Consider the following 14,502-nt stretch of genomic DNA (forward strand, 5'->3'; position numbering starts at 1 on the left):
CTCCTCTTCGCGCCCCCATGGCCCTCAAGAGGGTGATTGGCAGAGTTGCTCAGTGCCTCATCTTCACCTGAGTCGACTCCAGACGCAGGGCTATCTTCCCCTCGCAGATCTTGTCTCCGTTCGAGCGGGATTGGCCTCAATCGGCAACGACGTGATGGCTGAAAATTCCCCAACCCCAATAAGGAGGAGAGGGTGTGCTTCATCCCATTCCTGTTGCGGGGCCTAAGATTCCCAATCCATCCCTTTCTTAGGGGCCTATTGGAATTTTACGGCATTGAACTGCACAACCTTACCCCAGGTTCGATTCTGCACATCTCAGGTTTCGTTGCCCTCTACGAACTGTTCTTAGGCATCGAGGCCCATTTTGAACTATGGATGAAGTTCTTTTGCCTCGTTCCCCGCCATCGAGGAGGCCTATATTTGAAGTGGGCGGTGCCGAAGTATGGCGTATAGCCGGATCCGGATACGTCGTAGGAACTTCCAAAGAGATGAAGGAAATATGCCCTAGAGGCAATAATAAAGTTATTATTTATTTCCTTATTTCATGATAAATTGATGAGGACATCAATACCATTGTTACACCCACAGCCCCTGCTGCTATACATACTGGACCAATTACTAGAGCTCGCGCACGCCAATTAAATTACCAGGTACTTTTGTTTCTTGGTAATGATTCTAATATTCATGAGAATATGATGCTGCCTAAATTGGATACATTTGTTTTGCTTACAAATGAAGGGCCTAGCTTTGAGAAGGATGAACATTGGAGCAAGGACAAGCATGGAGATGATGGCATGCGCATGGGGAACAAGAACGGAGTTACAAGTGATGATTTCAAGACGTTGAAGCCACCATAATGCGTGCATGAAGCCTTGGACGAAATATACAAGATGCTACTTCATAACTTTCGTCCAGAGGCTATTCTAGGTGCTGCGTCACCTTATTATTGGGCCAGGCCCATGTAATTTCGAAATACATCAGTATAGGCTGTTTTTAGAGTCCGTATGTGTGGGGAAACAAGAGATAGGGTTGGTTTCGGACCCCTTCCTCAAGGGCCACGAAATTCCCCCCCTCTTCCTCCATATATACAGCCCTTAGGGCGTCGTTTAGACTTTGGGTTTTGTTTAGATTAAAAGTTCGCCATAGCTGCAACTTCGCGTACTTCGTTTGTGTTCAGCGACCAGACAAAGGCGTCACAGAACTCCACCTTGATCAATAAAGTTTTCATCTTATATTCGCAATATCCAGATTGCAATCTCAGTTTCTTGCTTGTTCTTCGTTTGCTCGCAGGAAACAGACCCTCGTGGTCAGGTTGATCGTGCTCCGGCGTGGTCGATAACCTCTCGGAGTTGGTTTAGCGATTGCTAAGGCGCGACGTCCTCGCACGTTCGTAGTCGGATCGTCAAAGTCGACTTCCACCAAAGCGATATCCATCATCTCATCGAAAGACGGGACACCTTTGCCTCTATCAATTGGTATCAGATTTCCAGGTTGCTCGGTGAGATTTTACAGTTTTTCATAGTTTAGATCGAGTCTGTTCTTCATACCTACAGTCCACGAAAAAGCCACAAAAAAAATTAGGGTTAGTTCATCATATCCGAACCAATCTGAGCCTTTGCATAATCTTTTTAGGGTTTTTGCTTTGTTGAATTTGCGGTTGCATCGTCGTGTCAAGTTGCTGGTCTTAGAGCCTAGTCTTTTAGAGTTTCGAGTTCTGGTCATAAGTTGTCACGCCGCCGCCGCACCATCATCATCGCCTTGCCATCTACCACCATTGCTTATCCGCCACCGCTTTGCATCCGTATCCATATACCACCACCAATCCGTATCCATATACCACCACCGATCCGTATCCATATACCACTACCGCTACCATATACCACCACCGCTGCCATATCCTACCGCCATATATCCACCACCAATCCGAGTTCTTTTCATATTCGGTTGGTTTTAGAGATCCATATATTTTCCGTTTCGTGTTTCCTTGCCTGAGTAGGTCTCGGAAAAAAAAAGAGCGCAAAAAAAAAGAGCGAAAAAAAAATTCCAGAGTGTGCTTTTCCCTTGTTTACGTGCAGCGCCGTGATTTTGTTAGTGTTCTAGGCTCGCGTCTCTAGCACGGTCTAGCCTAGGACCAGCACAGTACCGTCGTTGAGCGTTTATTCAACTTTGCATCTCTGAATTGATTATTGCTTACCATTTTGCTACCATATTATAAGCCTTCCCAGCTCCACATAAGTCTACATCGTGCGTTTGACTCTCCCTGGTAATCGCTATATCCAAGCTTTGAGAGTTTTTGACTACAACGGTTGCCGATCACCACCTGCTGCTGGGTAAGAACTGGTAAGAATTTGAGATTCGCTTGAAGGTTTTGTGACACACCACCATCACCACCACTTCTAGTAGTCTGCAGGATCATATTCTTTTGTGTTTCTATTGCTGCTAACCATGGCAGGTTCACAAGCCGATGAGACTGATTGGGCGAACATGACGAACAAGGAGTTGCATGATAAATTTCAGCAAATGATGAGTGGCCAGGTGGGAGATGTGCTAAACAGATTTGAAGAGGCTATGGAGAAGATAGTGGGATGTTGAGCGTTTTGTTGCTCGCTGCACTACATGTCAAAAAGCTAAGTCACGACTCAATCCTGATGGTTTATATATGCCTTTGCCTGTACCTAGTGTTCCTTGGGAGGATATATCTATGGACTTTGTTTTAGGTTTACCTCGAACAAAGAAGGGGAGGGATAGCATATTTGTTGTCGTGGATAGATTCTCGAAAATGGCACACTTTATACCATGTCATAAAAGCGATGATGCTGTTAATGTTGCTGATTTGTTCTTTCGTGAAATTATTCGCTTGCATGGTGTGCCAAATACTATTGTTTCAGATCGTGATACTAAATTTCTTAGCCACTTTTGGAGATGTTTATGGGCTAAGTTGGGGACCAAACTGCTTTTTAGTACTACTTGTCACCCCCAAACTGATGGACAAACTGAAGTAGTCAATAGAACATTGTCTACAATGCTTAGGGCTGTTTTGAAGAATAATAAGAAAATGTGGGAAGAATGCTTGCCTCATATTGAGTTTGCTTATAATCGTTCATTGCATTCTACTACTAAGATGTGCCCTTTTGAAATTGTGTATGGTTTCCTACCTCGTGCACCTATTGATTTGTTGCCTCTTCCATCTTCGGAGAAGGTTAATTTTGATGCTAAACAACGTGCTAAATTGATCTTAAAAATGCATGAGTTAACTAAGGAAAACATTGAGCGTATGAATGCTAAATATAAACTTGCTGGAGATAAGGGTAGAAAACATGTTGTGTTTGCACCTGGAGATCTTGTTTGGTTACATTTGCGTAAGGATAGATTTCCTGATTTGCGCAAATCAAAGCTAATGCCACGTGCTGATGGTCCTTTTAAGGTGTTAGAGAAAATAAATGATAATGCATATAAACTTGAGCTGCCTGCAGATTTTGGGGTTAGTCCCACTTTTAACATTGCAGATTTGAAGCCTTATTTGGGTGAGGAAGATGAGCTTCCGTCGAGGACGACTTCATTTCAAGAAGGGGAGGATGATGAGGACATCAATACCATTGTTACACCCACAGTCCCTGCTGCTATACATACTGGACCAATTACTAGAGCTCGCGCACGCCAATTAAATTACCAGGTACTTTCGTTTCTTGGTAATGATTCTAATATTCATGAGAATATGATGCTGCCTAAATTGGATACATTTGTTTTGCTTACAAATGAAGGGCCTAGCTTTGAGAAGGATGAACATTGGAGCAAGAACAAGCATGGAGATGATGGCATGCGCATGGGGAACAAGAACGGAGTGACAAGTGATGATTTCAAGACGTTGAAGCCACCATAATGCGTGCATGAAACCTTGGACGAAATATACAAGATGCTACTTCATAACTTTCGTCCAGAGGCTATTCTAGGTGCTGCGTCACCTTATTAATTGGGCCAGGCCCATGTAATTTCGAAATACATCAGTATAGGCTGTTTTTAGAGTCCGTATGTGTGGGGAAACAAGAGATAGGGTTGGTTTCGGACCCCTTCCTCAAGGGCCACGAAATTCCCCCCCTCTTCCTCCATATATACAGCCCTTAGGGCGTTGTTTAGACTTTGGGTTTTGTTTAGATTAAAAGTTCGCCATAGCTGCAACTTCGCGTACTTCGTTTGTGTTCAGCGACCAGACAAAGGCGTCACAGAACTCCACCTTGATCAATAAAGCTTTCATCTTATATTCGCAATATCCAGATTGCAATCTCAGTTTCTTGCTTGTTCTTCGTTTGCTCGCAGGAAACAGACCCTCGTGGTCAGGTTGATCGTGCTCCGGCGTGGTCGATAACCTCTCGGAGTTGGTTTAGCGATTGCTAAGGCGCGACGTCCTCGCACGTTCGTAGTCGGATCGTCAAAGTCGACTTCCACCAAAGCGATATCCATCATCTCATCGAAAGACGGGACACCTTTGCCTCTATCAAGTGGTATCAGATTTCCAGGTTGCTCGGTGAGATTTTACAGTTTTTCATAGTTTAGATAGAGTCTGTTCTTCATACCTACCGTCCACGAAAAAGCCACAAAAAAAATTAGGGTTAGTTCATCATATCCGAACCAATCTGAGCCTTTGCATAATCTTTTTAGGGTTTTTGCTTTGTTGAATTTGCGGTTGCATCGTCGTGTCAAGTTGCTGGTCTTAGAGCCTAGTCTTTTAGAGTTTCGAGTTCTGGTCATAAGTTGTCACGCCGCCGCCGCACCATCATCATCGCCTTGCCATCTACCACCATTGCTTATCCGCCACCGCTTTGCATCCGTATCCATATACCACCACCAATCCGTATCCATATACCACCACCGATCCGTATCCATATACCACTACCGCTACCATATACCACCACCGCTGCCATATCCTACCGCCATATATCCACCACCAATCCGAGTTCTTTTCATATTCGGTTGGTTTTAGAGATCCATATATTTTCCGTTTCGTGTTTCCTTGCCTGAGTAGGTCTCGAAAAAAAAAAGTCTGGAGACCCCCGGGCAGTTTTTAGGCCAAAATTCCGGCAACCAAAAATATTTTTTCCCTATCCTATTTTTGGCCCCGGGTAGTGTTTTGAGACACTCGCCATCATAGTGATTTTTTGTCGCACTTTTTCGTCGTCGCTGCCCTGATTTCCGAAAAAAAAATAGTCAAAATTTTTTGTGCCCATCCTGTCAGTTTGACCTGGGAAGAGTTTTGAGACACTCGCCATTATAGTGATTTTTCGCAAAAAAAAAGAGGAGCGCAAAAAAAAGAGCGAAAAAAATAATTCCAGAGTGTGCTTTTCCCTTGTTTACGTGCAGCGCCGTGATTTTGTTAGTGTTCTAGGCTCGCGTCTCTAGCACGGTCTAGCCTAGGACCAGCACAGTACCGTCGTTGAGCGTTTATTCAACTTTGCATCTCTGAATTGATTATTGCTTACCATTTTGCTACCATATTATAAGCCTTCCCAGCTCCACATAAGTCTACATCGTGCGTTTGACTCTCCCTGGTAATCGCTATATCCAAGCTTTGAGAGTTTTTGACTACAACGGTTGCCGATCACCACCTGCTGCTGGGTAAGAACTGGTAAGAATTTGAGATTCGCTTGAAGGTTTTGTGACACACCACCATCACCACCACTTCTAGTAGTCTGCAGGATCATATTCTTTTGTGTTTCTTTTGCTGCTAACCATGGCAGGTTCACAAGCCGATGAGACTGATTGGGAGAACATGACGAACAAGGAGTTGCATGATAAATTTCAGCAAATGATGAGTGGCCAGGGGGGAGATGTGCTAAACAGATTTGAAGAGGCTATGGAGAAGATAGATGCCGTGGAGAAGTCGTTTGAGACAAAGCTGGATAACAAGTTTACTGAATTACTCAAGCGTCTTCCCCAACCACCACCGGTTGCACATGTCGCACCTCTACAACAACAACAACCACATCTCCAACGCCGCCTTCCAAATCAAGTGGGACGGGCACAGCGCGTTCCAATTGAGATTGGTCAAAATTCGGGTGCTGCTGCACCTATTGTTGATGCTTCTTTGGCTCCTGCTCCTGCGGCGGCTGAGGAGGATGACGATTATGCGGGCGATTATGAGGACGAGGTTGATCAAAATCAGAACTACGTGCAGCCACCAGCACCACCACCAGCAGGTCGACCTCAGGTATATATTCGCAACGGTAGGCCGGCACCACCACCTCAGGTACGAGATCATGACCATCTCCCTAAACTGAAATTGAATATTCCACCATTTGAGGGTAGATATGTTCCTGATATATATCTTACTTGGGAGTTAGAAACTGAACAACGATTTACATGTTTACAATATCCTGAGGAGAGACGTGTTCCTGCTGCTGTTTGTGCTTTCACTAGCTTTGCATGTGTTTGGTGGTCTGAACATTGTAGATTATATCCTGTTCCAACTACTTGGGCTGCTTTGAAAACTGCTATGCGTACTCGTTGGGTTCCACCATATTATCAACGTGAATTACTTAAAAAATTGTAGCGTTTAAGACAAGGGAAAAATTCTGTAGAAGAATATTATCAGGAATTACAAACTGGCATGATTAGATGTGGTATTGTTGAGGAGAATGAAGCTATGCTTGCACGTTTTATGGGTGGATTAAATAAAGAGATTCAGACCATTCTAGAGTATAAGGATTATAATAATATCACTCGTTTATTCCATCTTGCTTGTAAAGCTGAACGTGAAGTGCAGGATCGACAGCCATTGGCGCGAACTAACTTTTCTGCAGGTCGACCTTCATCATGGACACCGCGTGCATCTTCTACTTCCACTTCACCATCACCTCCATCAGGTGCCACCTCCAGCCGTGATACAAGAAAGCAGGCACAACCACCACTCTCTGCCAAGAGCACACCTGCCGGGCCTGCGCAGAGCTCTTCTTCTTCCATGGCATCGACAGGGCACACAAGTGATATTATTTGTCGTCGTTGTAAGGGAAGAGGACATTTTGCGAGAGAATGCAAATCTCAGCGTGTAATGATTGCTACTGAGGATGGTGGGTATGAGTCCGCTAGTGACTATAATGAGGAGACTTTGGCTCTTATTACCCGTGAAGAACATGGTGGAGATGATTCTGAAAATGAGACGCAATACATGGCTCCTGAAGACGCTGACAGGTATGAATGTTTAGTTGCTCAACGTGTTTTGAGTGTGCAGGTCACACAAGCAGAGCAAAATCAGAGGCATAATTTGTTCCATACAAAGGGAGTTGTGAAGGAACGTTCTGTTCGCGTCATCATAGATGGAGGGAGCTGTAACAACTTGGCTAGCATGGAGATGGTGGAGAAGCTATCTCTCACCACAAGACCACATCCACATCCTTACTACATCCAATGGTTCAACAACAGCGGCAAGGTTAAGGTAACACGTACTGTTCGTGTGCATTTTAGTATCTCTACATATGCTGATTATGTTGATTGTGATGTGGTACCCATGCAAGCATGTTCCTTATTACTAGGTAGACCATGGCAATTTGATAAAAATTCTGTACACCATGGTAGAAACAATCAGTATACTCTTGTTCATAAGGATAAAAATATTACTTTGCTTCCTATGACTCCTGATTCCATTTTGAAAGATGACATTAATAGAGCTAATAAAGCAAAGCAGGAGAAAAATAAGAGTGAAAATCAGATTGTGGCAAAGGAATTTGAGCAACAAATGAAACCTAATAATAAACCATCTAGTGTTGTTTCTGAAATTAAATTGAAAAGTGCATGTTTACTTGCCACAAAATCTGATATTGATGAACTAGATTTCAGCAAATCTGTTTGCTATGCTTTTGTGTGCAAAGAGGCATTATTTTCATTCGAGGACGTGCCTTCCTCTTTGCCCCCTGCTGTCACTAACATTTTGCAGGAGTTCGCTGACGTCTTCCCACAAGACGTGCCACCGGGATTACCACCTATTCGAAGGATTGAGCATCAAATTGACTTAATTCCCGGTGCATCGCTACCCAACCGTGCACCATACCGTACCAATCCAGAGGAGACGAAGGAGATTATGCGTCAAGTACAGGAGCTGCTCGACAAAGGTTATATACGCGAATCTCTTAGTCCTTGTGCTGTTCCTATTATACTCGTGCCTAAAAAGGATGGTACGTCGCGTATGTGTGTTGATTGTAGAGGCATTAATAATATTACTATTCGTTATCGTCATCCTATTCCTAGGCTAGATGATATGCTTGATGAATTGAGTGGCTCTACAATATTCTCCAAAGTTGATTTGCGTAGTGGATACCATCAAATTCGTATGAAATTGGGAGATGAATGGAAAACTGCATTTAAAACTAAGTTTGGTTTATATGAGTGGTTAGTCATGCCTTTTGGGTTAACTAATGCACCTAGTACTTTCATGAGACTAATGAACGAAGTTTTACGTGCTTTCATTGGACGATTTGTGGTAGTCTATTTTGATGATATACTGATTTATAGCAAATCTCTGGAAGAACATTTGGAACATTTACGTGCTGTTTTTATTGCTCTACGTGATGCACGTTTGTTTGGTAACCTTGGGAAGTGCACCTTTTGCACCGACCGAGTATCTTTTCTTGGCTATGTTGTTACTCCACAGGGAATTGAAGTTGATAAAGCCAAGATTGAAGCTATTGAGAGTTGGCCGCAGCCCAAAACGGTCACACAAGTGCGGAGTTTTCTTGGACTCGCTGGTTTCTATAGGCGTTTTGTGAGAGATTTTAGCACCATTGCTGCACCTCTCAACGAGCTTACAAAGAAGGATGTGCCTTTTGTTTGGGGTACCGCACAGGAAGAAGCCTTCACGGTATTGAAAGATAAGTTGACACATGCTCCTTTACTCCAACTTCCTGATTTTAATAAGACTTTTGAGCTTGAATGTGATGCTAGTGGCATTGGACTAGGAGGTGTGTTATTACAAGATGGCAAACCTGTTGCATACTTTTCTGAAAAATTGAGTGGGCCTAGTCTGAATTATTCTACTTATGATAAAGAACTATATGCTCTTGTTCGGACTTTAGAAACATGGCAACATTATTTATGGCCCAAAGAATTTGTTATACATTCTGATCATGAATCTTTGAAACATATTAAAAGTCAAGCTAAACTGAATCGTAGACATGCTAAATGGGTTGAATTCATTGAAACTTTCCCTTATGTCATTAAACACAAGAAGGGTAAAGAAAATGTTATTGCTGATGCATTGTCTCGTCGCTATACTATGCTTTCACAACTTGACTTCAAAATATTTGGTTTGGAGACCATCAAAGATCAATATGTGCATGATGCTGATTTTAAAGATGTATTGCAGAATTGTAAAGAAGGAAGAACCTGGAACAAGTTTGTCGTTAATGATGGATTTGTGTTCCGTGCTAACAAGCTATGCATTCCAGCTAGCTCTCTTCGTCTTTTGTTGTTGCAGGAGGCGCATGGAGGAGGATTAACGGGACACTTTGGCGTGAAGAAGACGGAGGACGTACTTGCTACACATTTCTTTTGGCCAAAGATGAGACGGGATGTTGAGCGTTTTGTTGCTCGCTGCACTACATGTCAAAAAGCTAAGTCACGACTCAATCCTCATGGTTTATATATGCCTTTGCCTGTACCTAGTGTTCCTTGGGAGGATATATCTATGGACTTTGTTTTAGGTTTACCTCGAACAAAGAAGGGGAGGGATAGCATATTTGTTGTCGTGGATAGATTCTCGAAAATGGCACACTTTATACCATGTCATAAAAGCGATGATGCTGTTAATGTTGCTGATTTGTTCTTTCGTGAAATTATTCGCTTGCATGGTGTGCCAACTACTATTGTTTCAGATCGTGATACTAAATTTCTTAGCCACTTTTGGAGATGTTTATGGGCTAAGTTGGGGACTAAACTGCTTTTTAGTACTACTTGTCACCCCCAAACTGATGGACAAACCGAAGTAGTCAATAGAACATTGTCTACTATGCTTAGGGCTGTTTTGAAGAATAATAAGAAAATGTGGGAAGAATGCTTGCCTCATATTGAGTTTGCTTATAATCGTTCATTGCATTCTACTACTAAGATGTGCCCTTTTGAAATTGTGTATGGTTTCCTACCTCGTGCACCTATTGATTTGTTGCCTCTTCCATCTTCGGAGAAGGTTAATTTTGATGCTAAACAACGTGCTGAATTGATCTTAAAAATGCATGAGTTAACTAAGGAAAACATTGAGCGTATGAATGCTAAATATAAACTTGCTGGAGATAAGGGTAGAAAACATGTTGTGTTTGCACCTGGAGATCTTGTTTGGTTACATTTGCGTAAGGATAGATTTCCTGATTTGCGCAAATCAAAGCTAATGCCACATGCTGATGGTCCTTTTAAGGTGTTAGAGAAAATAAATGATAATGCATATAAACTTGAGCTGCCTGCAGATTTTGGGGTTAGTCCCACTTTTAACATTGCAGATTTGAAGCCTTATTTGGGTGAGGAAGATGAGCTTCCGTCGAGGACGACTTCATTTCAAGAAGGGGAGGATGATGAGGACATCAATACCATTGTTACACCCACAGCCCCTGCTGCTATACATACTGGACCAATTACTAGAGCTCGCGCACGCCAATTAAATTACCAGGTACTTTCGTTTCTTGGTAATGATTCTAATGTTCATGAGAATATGATGCTGCCTAAATTGGATACATTTGTTTTGCTTACAAATGAAGGGCCTAGCTTTGAGAAGGATGAACATTGGAGCAAGAACAAGCATGGAGATGATGGCATGCGCATGGGGAACAAGAACGGAGTTACAAGTGATGATTTCAGGACGTTGAAGCCAGCATAATGCGTGCATGAAGCCTTGGACGAAATATACAAGATGCTACTTCATAACTTTCGTCCAGAGGCTATTCTAGGTGCTGCGTCACCTTATTATTGGGCCAGGCCCATGTAATTTCGAAATACATAAGTATAGGCTGTTTTTAGAGTCCGTATGTGTGGGGAAACAAGAGATAGGGTTGGTTTCGGACCCCTTCCTCAAGGGCCACGAAATTCCCCCCCTCTTCCTCCATATATACAGCCCTTAGGGCGTCGTTTAGACTTTGGGTTTTGTTTAGATTAAAAGTTCGCCATAGCTGCAACTTCGCGTACTTCGTTTGTGTTCAGCGACCAGACAAAGGCGTCACAGAACTCCACCTTGATCAATAAAGCTTTCATCTTATATTCGCAATATCCAGATTGCAATCTCAGTTTCTTGCTTGTTCTTCGTTTGCTCGCAGGAAACAGACCCTCGTGGTCAGGTTGATCGTGCTCCGGCGTGGTCGATAACCTCTCGGAGTTGGTTTAGCGATTGCTAAGGCGCGATGTCCTCGCACGTTCGTAGTCGGATCGTCAAAGTCGACTTCCACCAAAGCGATATCCATCATCTCATCGAAAGACGGGACACCTTTGCCTCTATCATAAATGTTTATTATTAATGCTAGAATTGTATTAACCGGAAACATAATACATGTGTGAATACATAGACAAACATAGTGTCACTAGTATGCCTCTACTTGACTAGCTCGTTAATCAAAGATGGTTAAGTTTCCTAACCATAGACATGAGTTGTCATTTGATTAACGGGATCACATCATTAGGAGAATGATGTGATTGACTTGGCCCATTCTGTTAGCTTAGCACTTGATCATTTAGTATTCTGCTATTGCTTTCTTCATGACTTATACATGTTCCTATGACTATGAGATTATGCAACTCCCTTTTACCGGAGGAACACTTTGTGTGCTACCAAACGTCACAACGTAACTGGGTGATTATAAAGGTGCTCTACAGGTGTCTCCAAAGGTACTTGTTGGGTTGGCGTATTTCGAGATTAGGATTTGTCACTCCGATTGTCGGAGAGGTGTCTCTGGGCCCACTCAGTAATGCACATCACTATAAGCCTTGCAAGCATTGTAACTAATGAGTTAGTTGCGGGATGATGTATTACGGAACGAGTAAAGAGACTTGCCGGTAACGAGATTGAACTAGGTATTGAGATACCGACGACCGAATCTCGTGCAAGTAACATACGGATGACAAAGGGAACAACGTATGTTGTTATGCGGTCTGACCGATAAAGATCTTCGTAGAATATGTAGGAGCCAATATGGGCATCCAGGTCCCGCTATTGGTTATTGATGAGGACATCAATACCATTGTTACACCCACAGCCCCTGCTGCTATACATACTGGACCAATTACTAGAGCTCGCGCACGCCAATTAAATTACCAGCTACTTTCGTTTCTTGGTAATGCTTCTAATGTTCATGAGAATATGGTGCTGCCTAAATTGGATACATTTGTTTTGCTTACAAATGAAGGGCCTAGCTTTGAGAAGGATGAACATTGGAGCAAGAACAAGCATGGAGATGATGGCATGCGCATGGGGGACAAGAACGGAGTTACAAGTGATGATTTCAAGACATTGAAGCCACCATAATGCGTGCATGAAGCCTTGGACGAAATATACAAGATGCTACTTCATAACTTTCGTCCGGGGGCTATTCAAGGTGCTGCGTCACCTTATTATTGGGCCAGGCCCATGTAATTTCGAAATACTTGAGTATAGGCTATTTTTAGAGTCCGTATGTGTGGGGAAACAAGAGATAGGGTTGGTTTCGGACCCCTTCCTCAAGGGCCACGAAATTCCCCCCCTCTTCCTCCATATATACAGCCCTTAGGGCGTCGTTTAGACTTTGGGTTTTGTTTAGATTAAAAGTTCGCCATAGCTGCAACTTCGCGTACTTCGTTTGTGTTCAGCGACCAGACAAAGGCGTCACAGAACGCCACCTTGATCAATAAAGCTTTCATCTTATATTCGCAATATCCAGATTGCAATCTCAGTTTCTTGCTTGTTCTTCGTTTGCTCGCAGGAAACAGACCCTCGTGGTCAGGTTGATCGTGCTCCGGCGTGGTCGATAACCTCTCGGAGTTGGTTTAGCGATTTCTAAGGCGCGACGTCATCGCACGTTCATAGTCGGATCGTCAAAGTCGACTTCCACCAAAGCGATATCCATCATCTCACCCCACTCCAAGGCTTCATGCACGCATTATGGTGGCTTCAATGTCCTGAAATCATCACTTGTAACTCCGTTCTTGTCCCCCATGCGCATGCCATCATCTCCATGCTTGTTCTTGCTCCAATGTTCATCCTTCTCAAAGCTAGGCCCTTCATTTGTAAGCAAAACAAATGTATCCAATTTAGGCAGCATCATATTCTCATGAACATTAGAATCATTACCAAGAAACGAAAGTACCTGGTAATTTAATTGGCGTGCGCGAGCTCTAGTAATTGGTCCACACCTATTCCATCCCCATTGTCCATTGAGCCTGCTCTGAATAATCCCCCTTTTGCCGGATTATTACCAATATAATCATAAAAGGCTAATTTTTCGGGAATTTTAGACCAAGCTTCTGATAAACTAAGATTTTCGGCTAAACCATTGCTAACTCTTCGATATATTTCTTGCTGAAAGTATCCCTGATCCCACTGATAACGAGTAGGCCCAAATAATTCGATTGGGGTCGTTGCTGACCCATACCACATAGTTCCAGCAACTACGAAAGCTGCAAAAAAAACAGCAGCGATACTACTGGAAAGTACAGTTTCAATATTGCCCATACGTAATCCTTTATATAGACGTTGAGGCGGACGGACACTAAGATGGAATAAGCCCGCTAATATACCCAATGTACCCGCAGCAATATGATGAGAAGCTATTCCCCCCGGAACAAAAGGATCAAAACCTTCTGCACCCCACGCTGGATTTACAGCTTGTACTTTTCCAGTTAGCCCATAAGGATCGGATACCCATATCCCAGGACCATACAAACCCGTTACATGAAATGCCCCAAAGCCAAAGCAAGCCACCCCTGCAAGAAATAAATGAATTCCAAAGATCTTGGGCAAATCCAAAGAGGGTTTTCCCGTCCGCTCATCAGAGAATATTTCTAGGTCCCAATATACCCAATGCCAGATCGCTGCCAAGAAACACAAGCCAGAAAACACAATATGCGTACCTGCCACACCTTCATAACTCCAAATACCCGGATTTGTTACAGTTCCTCCTGAAATACTCCAACCACCCCACGAATCCGTTATTCCTAAACGAGTCATGAAGGGAATTACGAACATACCTTGTCTCCACATTGGATCCAGAACAGGATCAGAGGGATCAAAAACTGCTAATTCGTATAAAGCCATTGAGCCAGCCCAACCAGAAACTAGAGCTGTGTGCATTATATGCACCGCAAGCAATCGACCCGGATCATTCAATACGACAGTATGAACACGATACCAAGGCAAACCCGTTACATGAAATGCCCCAAAGCCAAAGCAAGCCACCCCTGCAAGAAATAAATGAATTCCAAAGATCTTGGGCAAATCCAAAGAGGGTTTTCCCGTCCGCTCATCAGAGAATATTTCTAGGTCCCAATATACCCAATGCCAGATCGCTG

The 14,502-nt window shown here is 43.2% G+C and overlaps 1 protein-coding gene across 1 annotated transcript in view; it reads right to left on the reverse strand.

The window, feature by feature from the left end:
- The window catches only part of LOC123171099 (photosystem II CP47 reaction center protein), a 36,373-nt gene that overhangs the window by 21,517 nt on the left and 354 nt on the right, over positions 1 to 14,502 (reverse strand). Inside the window, exon 2 of the mRNA XM_044588744.1 lies at positions 13,348 to 14,342. Within this exon, the coding sequence (XP_044444679.1) occupies positions 13,348 to 14,342 (995 nt within the window). The remainder of the gene's footprint in view (positions 1 to 13,347; positions 14,343 to 14,502) is intronic.

The sequence above is a fragment of the Triticum aestivum genome, chromosome 7D (assembly GCF_018294505.1).
Source record: "Triticum aestivum cultivar Chinese Spring chromosome 7D, IWGSC CS RefSeq v2.1, whole genome shotgun sequence".
In the NCBI taxonomy this organism is placed as follows: Eukaryota; Viridiplantae; Streptophyta; class Magnoliopsida; order Poales; family Poaceae; genus Triticum; species Triticum aestivum.